Source organism: Carcharodon carcharias, chromosome 10 (assembly GCF_017639515.1).
Source record: "Carcharodon carcharias isolate sCarCar2 chromosome 10, sCarCar2.pri, whole genome shotgun sequence".
Lineage (NCBI taxonomy): Eukaryota > Metazoa > Chordata > Chondrichthyes > Lamniformes > Lamnidae > Carcharodon > Carcharodon carcharias.
The window spans coordinates 36574320-36582708 of record NC_054476.1 but is presented as its reverse complement, the minus strand read 5'-3'; the positions used below and the strand labels follow the sequence as shown (position 1 = coordinate 36582708).

The following is an 8389-nucleotide window of genomic DNA, read 5'->3' as shown; positions in this document are numbered from 1 at the left end:
TAAATATTGACCAGTTCTCAGGGGAGAATTCTCCTGCTCTTCATCAAAATAGTGTCAGGAGATCTTTTACATTTACCTGAGAGGGTAGACAATGGGGCAGCTTGGTTTAATGTCTCATCTGAAAGAGGATAGATGATTTAAAGCTTGGTCAAAGAGGCAGGTTTTAAGGAGCATCTTAGAGGAGGAGAGAGAGGAAGAGAAGTTTAGGGAGGAAATTGTAGAGCCTAGCTAAAAGCATGACCACCAGTGGTGCTGCAATTAAAATTGAGATGCACAAGAGACCAGAATTGGAGGAGTGCAGAGATCTTAGAGAGTTGTGCAGCTGGAGGGCTTTTTTAAAATTCATTCATGGGATGTGGGCTTCACTGGGCCAGTATTTATTCCCCTTCCCTTGTTGCCATTGAGAAGGTGGTGGTGAGCTGTATTCTTGAACCACTGCAATCCATGTGGCATGGGTACACCCACAGTTCTAGCAGTTTGTTACAACTGTGTGGCTTGCTAAGCCATTTCCCAAGGGCATTTAAGAGTCAACCACATTGCTGTGGGTCTGGAGTCATATGTAGGCTAGGTAAGGACAACAGATTCCTTCATTAAAGGGCATTAGTTAATCAGATGGGTTTTTACAAAAATGGTTTCATGGTCATCATTAGATTCTTAATTCCAGATTTTTTTATTGAATTCAAATTCCAACATCTGCAGTGGTGGGATTTGAACCCAGGGTCCCAGGTCTACTAGGTTACTAGTCTAGCAACAATACCACCATGCTATCACCTCTCAAAGATAAGGTGGGGAGAGGTCCTAGAGGGATTTGAAAACAAGATGAGAATTTTGAAATTGAGGAATTGCTAGACCTAGAACCAGTATAGTCAATGAGCATAGGTGAACAGGACTTGGTGTGAATGAGGACATTAGCAGCAGAGTTTTGGGTGACCTCAAACTTTTGTATGGTGAAAGATGGGACTCTGGACGGAGCATTGAAATAGTCATGTCTGGAAATAACAAATGTTTGGATTTTCAGCAGCAGATAAGATGTGCAGGAGCAAAGTTGGGCAATGTTACAGAGATGGAACTAGGCAGTCTTCGTGATATCATAGATATGAGTTTGCCAGCTCATCTCAGGGATCAATTATGACACCAGGGTTGTGAACAGTATATTTCAAACTCAGACAGTTGTCAGCTAGAGGAATGGAGTCAGTGGAGGAAACAGTTTGTGGCAGGGACTTAAGACAATAAGCTTCGGTTTTCCCAACATCAGGAAATTTCTGCTCATCCAGTACTGGATGTCATCGACATAGACGTGGAACCTGATATCGTGAGGGTAACTATCCATACCTAATGTATTTCCCAATTTGCAAACATTTACGTGCAATCCTGGCGAACGTGATGCAAAATAATGCAGTGGAGAGAGAAAACGGATAGAACTCCCTCTGCTGTCATCTTGGACTGGGAAGATATGTAGAGGCCGTGCGCCTGGTTCCACTTGCGGTGCGGGGTGGGCGGGTGAGGAACGTGGTGGCGTCATCGACGTCGGACGGCTACGCAGCGCGCTGGGCCCACATCCGCCATTTTGGTTGTTGCCCGGGCGCCCGGACTGTCTGAGTGAGTGAGCGAGGCCTGCGCTCTCTCTTAACTGTGCGGCGGGGACTTGGTGCATTTTGATTTATATTATTTTCTGCCCCCTTTATTCCCCACTGCAGCCAGCAGTCCGAGTCCTGGAATGATGTGTCCAGCCTGAGAGGCTCGGCTGCGCCCTCCCCGACCCGTTTCCCCCCTCCACCCACTTAAACCCCTTCTCCCCCACCGAGAGATGGTGCCCAGTGAGGAGAACCAACTGCTACCCACAGAGGTGAGGCCCTGACAGCTGTGGCAGAGCGGCTTGGGGGACGTTTTACTGTCTTAAAGGCGCTATATAAATGCTGTCGTATTGTTTTGTTGACGAGTGGAAGGGGGTGGGTTGGATTCTAAGCTGGCTGTTACTCCAACTCCCCCAAAGTCACCCCAATTTATGGGCAGTGGTGAGGATATGAACCCCCCCCCCCAAAAAAAAACCACCTTGGATGCTGAGGAGGGGGCCATACTGTCTGAGGTTTTACACTGTCCCCCTGGATTTAGGTGTCTGTTTTTCTCCTTGGATTTATGCAGTGTTGATGCTGCCCCCCTGGATTGAGGGAGGGGTCTACGCTGCTCCCCTTGGATTTAGGGAGGAGTTTACGCTGCTCCCCCTGGGTTTAGGGAGGGGTCTACGATGCTTCTTCTGGACCTAGGAGGATTTATGCTGCTCCCTCTGGATTTGGGGGCGTGGGGTGGCCTACCCCTTCCCTGGGTGTTGGGGATTATGCTGACATCCCTTGGGTTTCACAGGTTACCCTCCCATCCTCCAGGTGTGGAGATGGGGGCTATGCTGCTCTTCTTTTCCTCCCCCGACCTCAGTGGCACAGTGTAGAGGGGAGGCTTTACAGCTCCACGCCCTTGTGGGTATGGTGAGGCGGGGGAGAGACTCTGCTGTTTCCATCTCTGTGTTTATTTGGGCGTGAGCCTGTGTTGTTTACCTGGAGTATAATGGGGGCTATGCTACTTGAGGGCATGGGTCCAAGCTGCTCCTCTGGACTGATGTGGTGGTGGGGGCTCCGCTGTTCAGCATGGGGCTGTGCTGCTTTCTTAAAATGAAGGGTGTGCCACTGTGCTCCTCATGGATATGGGGCAGAATGTCCTGCTGCTCCAGGCTATTGGGGATGAGGGGGACTATGCTGTTACTGATTGTTGGGGCTGCTTTGTTTAGGGGCGGGAGTGTGCATGGCTACGCTGCTCTCTTGGTGGTGGTGGTGGGGGGTGCAAACTATGCTGCTCCTCCTGGGTGTGGTGTGGCTACATCGATCTTCCTGGGTGTTGTGGGGTAGGGCGGGAGGTGGAGAGGGATGCTGTGCTGCTCCCCCAGGTGTCTGGACCTGGGTGCTGAGGTACACTCTGTTTTTGAATGTTTATGTATTTTCAGTGTGAGTGGACTTTCTCCACACTTGGAATGTGATCATTGCCCTAAGATAAGCACTGTTACAAAGAGGAGTTCCACTCACTGTCTCTCTCTATAGATACTGCTATATATATATATGTATGTATGTGTATGTGTGTATATATATATATATATATATATATATATATATATATACACACACACACATCTAAACAGTGTATTTTTTTCTGGGGTGTTGGGGAGCACAGGAGCCCTTGTGTCAGATTTCTTTCAGTCGCTAAAAAGTCTCAGATGCATTTGCTCAAATAAAGCTGCAGTGTATCTTGTTTTGTTTGTTCCCATTGATATGTCGTGTTAACGGTGTTGATGAGAATCTTCCACATGTGCTTTTGATGTTTATATTATTTGTTGAGTCATTGCTAATGCTCCTGGATTTTGCTCCCCAGCACAGTGCAAAGTGCTGTTGACTAAAATTTCCAGTGTGTTTATTCCTTGCCATATTGACACTGTATGAATGCAAGTGCAGTGTGGGCTTGGTGGTATTCAGGTGCTTTTGATGTTTCTTGTTTATCAAGAGCCTCGTCCTTTTCACAGCATCTATGCATAATTTGTTAGTTCCACTGTGAGTGTACTGTACACAAAAATATTTGCTACTTTAACTTAAAAGATTTAAATAGTAACTCTTAAATACAGATTTTGTTTTCCACTTTGTTTCAGTCAAATATATATATTTCATTTGTACAAGATTTTGCATCAAGAAAAACAATCTCTTTTGGTTATTTCTTGAAGCTCCTTGCTGATTCATTACAGAACTTACATGTGCCAGGAAATCTTTCTGTCACCAGCTGCTGCCACATTGACTCCATTTTCATTTATTGATCTTCTCTGTTCTGTTGATACATCTTAGCAATTTTTGCTGAGATTGAGAAGACCTAGAAAGGGCACTGTCAAAATGAAACCATCATCTCCCACTATGTGTTATAACCCAATGGTGCATCAATTTCTCATTCCCACCCGGTGGCTCCTCTTCCGTCCATGGCAGTAGGAGTGACAGATGCAATGGCGAACTGCTACTTTTATGTGCCATAGCCTGTCAGGGAATCGGGCTGTGTGAGGTAAGGGCATACAACTGCAGCCCGCTTGAGCTACTCATGCAGTGCAGAGAGGTGCTATTTACCCCATTGTGCCTGCTCTTTCCCCATGCCCAGATAATTGCTGCCAAATCACATTCAATTAATACATTGTGTTCTATGGTTATACAGGTAAAGTTGCTGCTCACCACCTCCAACATCAAGCCCTACTCTGGGAATGTGCTGATTAGATAGACCCAGCCCCTCAATGTGAGGACATTGTAGATTGATGTTCTACTTGAAGTTAATAAATCCTTTTTGGCAGGACTCCACCCAACTTGTATGTAGACTATGGTTAACAGCAAGTAAAATGCTGCAAATGTCAATGTGAGTTAGAATCAATACCAGAAGAAACCAGCAGGCCAGTCTCCTTGTGTGACCAGTGGGGACTGCAGGGATTAGTGTATCTGTTAAACATACACAATGTCATTTATGATTTAATTTCTGTTTCCTTTTTGTTTAAATCATACGTTATCTTTAATTGTTCTATTAGTTGTGCTTCCTTTGGGGATACTTGTATATTTGTTCCTCTGATTTCACGTTAATGATCAACAATGAAAGACATTTGTGGAGAGATTGCTTTTGGGTTGCTACTGTTTATGCTTATATTAGCGCTGCGACAATCTCCTCTAAAACTGAAGCTGCAGCTTAATAAATTCAAAAATATTGCATGCATTCCAAATGAATTTTGATAACCATAAATGTTGCTGTTTGAGGTTAGCATAAGGCTAAACTATATAAATTTTTATGCCCTCTAGCCTAACATTCCTAGGCTACATGCTCATTCAATCTTGGAGTGCACAATCATTTCTAAATTCAACCCCATTCTTTGTGTCAATTAAACTTCTATATCTTTGTAGCTCAATGAGCAAATTAATTGGGTTGATGTAAGTAAAGGTTTGCGCACTTTGCAGTTCCTCTCTGGATTCAGTATTTGAGCAGAATAGTGTTCAATGTGATTAACATGCCTTCCTTTCAATTAATATATTACATTCTATGTTAACATGCTGTATAAAAAGGTTTTGTGATGATGTTGCTGAACCATGGTATTTGGATTTTAGGATCAGTCAATCTATCGTTTAATATTTCTGCCCCTAATAGTTTTAATTATACCTAGACCATACAAACTGCATAGAATTGTTTCATCTGGATGGCTCTTGTAACATTTCCGAAGTTGTTTGTTGCTCTTTTGTGTACTTATCTAGCTTTCCCTTAAGTTTATGAACATAATAGTCATGTAAACTTTATCCCAGTGTTATAACCTCTTTACTCAGGGCTGCCTCAGCTTCATTCCAACTAGAGATTGGAAACTTTAGCAAAGATGTTCTCTTTTGTGTCATTGCATCCTATCTCTTCATAACTGGTTAACGTACTACAAATATCTCCAACATTTAGCGTTGACTACATAAGCTAGCTAATAGGTTTGAAGCCCTTAAAAGTAATTGTAGGGTCAATTTAATAAATAAACCAATTCTTTTAAAAGAAAACTATTAAATTTTTAATTGTAATTCCGCCAAATACTGCTTATTGCTGGAACAACAGGTAGTGTTGTTGAAAGTTAATTTTAACATATGGTCACTAACCAGTCACTGTTTATGTCTGTGCATTTTTCCGGGGTGTTGCTTTGTTTTATTACGTGACCTCACTTTTAAACTGAGAGCTGACTGTAAGCCTGTTGTGATGTGTTTGTGGTGGCAGCCCTCCCTCTTGTAAGACGATGGTTTGTGCTGTGGTGGTCAACTCAGGAGCCCCACTCTGGCATGGCAGTTTCTGCCGCATTTGCTGCAGAAGGCAGTGGACTGAGAAGGTGCACAATTCACTGGGCTCTGCTTTATCAGGGCCCTCTTTCTGGCCACCTGAGATTTTTGTTTCTACTCGTCTCTTTCAATGCCCTTATAAGCAGTCAGCTTTCAGAGGTCATGGCCATCGGTGACTGTCTCCCAGCTGTCAGTGTCAATATCCGCTATCTTCATATTTCGCTTGCAGTTGTCCTTGTAGCAGAGGTATGGATGCCCAGCAGCTCATGACCCAGTGGCCAATTCATCATAGAGAAGGTTTTTGGACATATTGCTATCATCCATCCGATGAATATGGCCAAGCCAGCATAGATGCCATTGGCATTGCAATGAGTGTATAGTGGTGGAATTAGCATGCTCCAAGTCTTCTGAGTTGGTGAACTTGTCCTGCCAAGAGATGTCAAGATAGCGAAGGTGGAAACTGTTCAGCCTTTTCTCCAGTCTAGCATATGTATCCAGGACTCACCACCATAGAGGATTGTGTTAAAGCTTGGTAGACACAGTTTGGCATTTACTCAGATTGCTTTCGTTCCATACACTCTTACTCAGCTTCGACATAACAGCTGTAGCTCTTGCGATTGGTGTGGTGATTTCAGCATCAAGTGACAGATTGCTGGTGATTGTGGAGCCTAGGTATGTGAAACTAACAACAGCCTCTAGCGTCACACCGCCAATGCTGATAGATGACGGAACGGCAACATCTTAGACCTTGATATTTGTCTTCCTGATGCTGAAAGCCAAACCAAACTTATTACAGGCATGAATGGGTCTTTGCCTTTGCTGCTACATGTATTCCTCAGAATAGAATGTCAGTGCAGCATCGTCAGCGTAGAGCAACTATCTGATGAGGACTGGGCACACCCTTACCTTGGATCTCAGGTGAGCAAGGCTGAACAGCATTCTATCAATTCTGGTATGTAAATAAGCACCCTCTGTTGTTGGCCCAAAGGCATATGACTGCAGCAAAGAGAAGAATATGCCAAAGTGTGTAGGTGCTAGAACGCAACCCTGTTTGATCCTACTGTGGATTTCAAAGGGTTCTGATGTTGCCCGTCACAGTTGACCTTACCATCATGTTGTTATGAAAAGAAGCGATCACATTGAGCAGCTTCAGCGGGCAGCCAGTTTTCTCCAGCCTAAATAGACTGACTGTGCTCAAATGGTCGAATGCCTTGGTGAGATTGATGAAGGCAATATGTAGTGGTCGCCTTTGTTCATGGCATTTCTTTTGCAGCTGCCGGACTGAGAAGATCATGTCAATTGTAGGTCTCCCAGTTCTGAAACCACACTGGGTTTCAGGATAGATGTTTTCAGTCAAGATCTGCAGCCTGACAAGGAAACATGAGCAATTATTTTTCCAATGATGCTCAGCAGGGAGCTGCCTCGATAGTTGTTGCAATCACTGTGGTTACTCTTATTTTTGTATAGGGTCACAGCCTTTGCATCATGAATATCCTGGGCTACTTTCTATCCCTTCAGCAGAGACTGAGAGGTTTGTGCAGATGCTGGTTTCCCATGCTTGATGAGTTTAGGTGGAGTGGCATCAGCACCTGGAACTTTGCCCATGACAAATGAGTCAGTAGTTTTGTTAAGCTCATCAACTGTGGGTTTGATATCTGCCATGACAGCCAGGCTTTCTGTGATGTCCAGAGCTTCCTCAGTGACAGTGTTCTCCCTAGAGTACAGCTCAAAATAGTGTTCCACCTATCTCTCCAAATGTTTATTGCAGTCATTGATGACCTCCATGCCTCAGTTTTCAATGGAAATGTTTTCTACCTTTGCTTTCAATGAAGCATGTTGCCTTTTTGATCCCTTCATTGCCTCCCCTAACATTCCGTATGTCGAAGGATATCTTGATATCTTGGCAGGGTTGTATTCAGTATTCATTGGCGGACCATCTAGCACTTTGGACTTTACTTCTAGTGGCCTTTACTGCATTCAGAGTTTTCTTACTTGGATTTCTTGTAATTAATGAGAGTGAGCCACTTGGCTTCAATGATAGGTTCCATCACAGTGATGTTAGTCTCCAACCAGTCGGCATTTCTCTGCTTTTGCTTCCCATATGTTAAGAATGCTTTATTATAAATGGTGTCTGGAAGCATGTTCCATTTCGCTTCAGTACTCTGTGTGGGAATGCTGGAGAGCACCTGTTCAATCTAGTCGTGGCACTTATATTTCACCCCTCTCCTAATTTTACTCAGTTCTGTTGAAGGGTCATGAGGACTCGAAACGTCAACTTTGCTCTTCTCCGCCAATGCTGCCAGACCTGCTGAGTTTTTCCAGGTAATTCTGTTTTTGTTCTAGTCGGGGCACTGTTGGTTTTCATCTGGTTAGGCAGTATGGCTGATGTAAGAGGATGGCATTTCTGTTTTGAATGATAAAACTTTCAAGGGTTGCATCCTCACCTTAGTGCACACCAGGAGGTTATTTGTATCACCGTTAGTGCTGGGGTAGCTGTGTGTTGAGAATGCTATTCAGAGACTCACATCTGGTGA

The 8389-nt window shown here is 44.1% G+C and overlaps 1 protein-coding gene across 2 annotated transcripts in view; it reads left to right on the top strand.

Moving 5' to 3' along the window:
• Positions 1-1575: 1575 nt before the first annotated feature.
• usp47 (ubiquitin specific peptidase 47) overlaps positions 1576-8389 on the top strand; it is a 155220-nt gene continuing 148406 nt past the window's right edge. For both annotated transcript variants that reach the window (XM_041196914.1, XM_041196912.1), the window contains exon 1: positions 1576-1846. In XM_041196914.1, the coding sequence (XP_041052848.1) occupies positions 1808-1846 (39 nt within the window). In that variant the 5' untranslated portion in view covers positions 1576-1807. The remainder of the gene's footprint in view (positions 1847-8389) is intronic.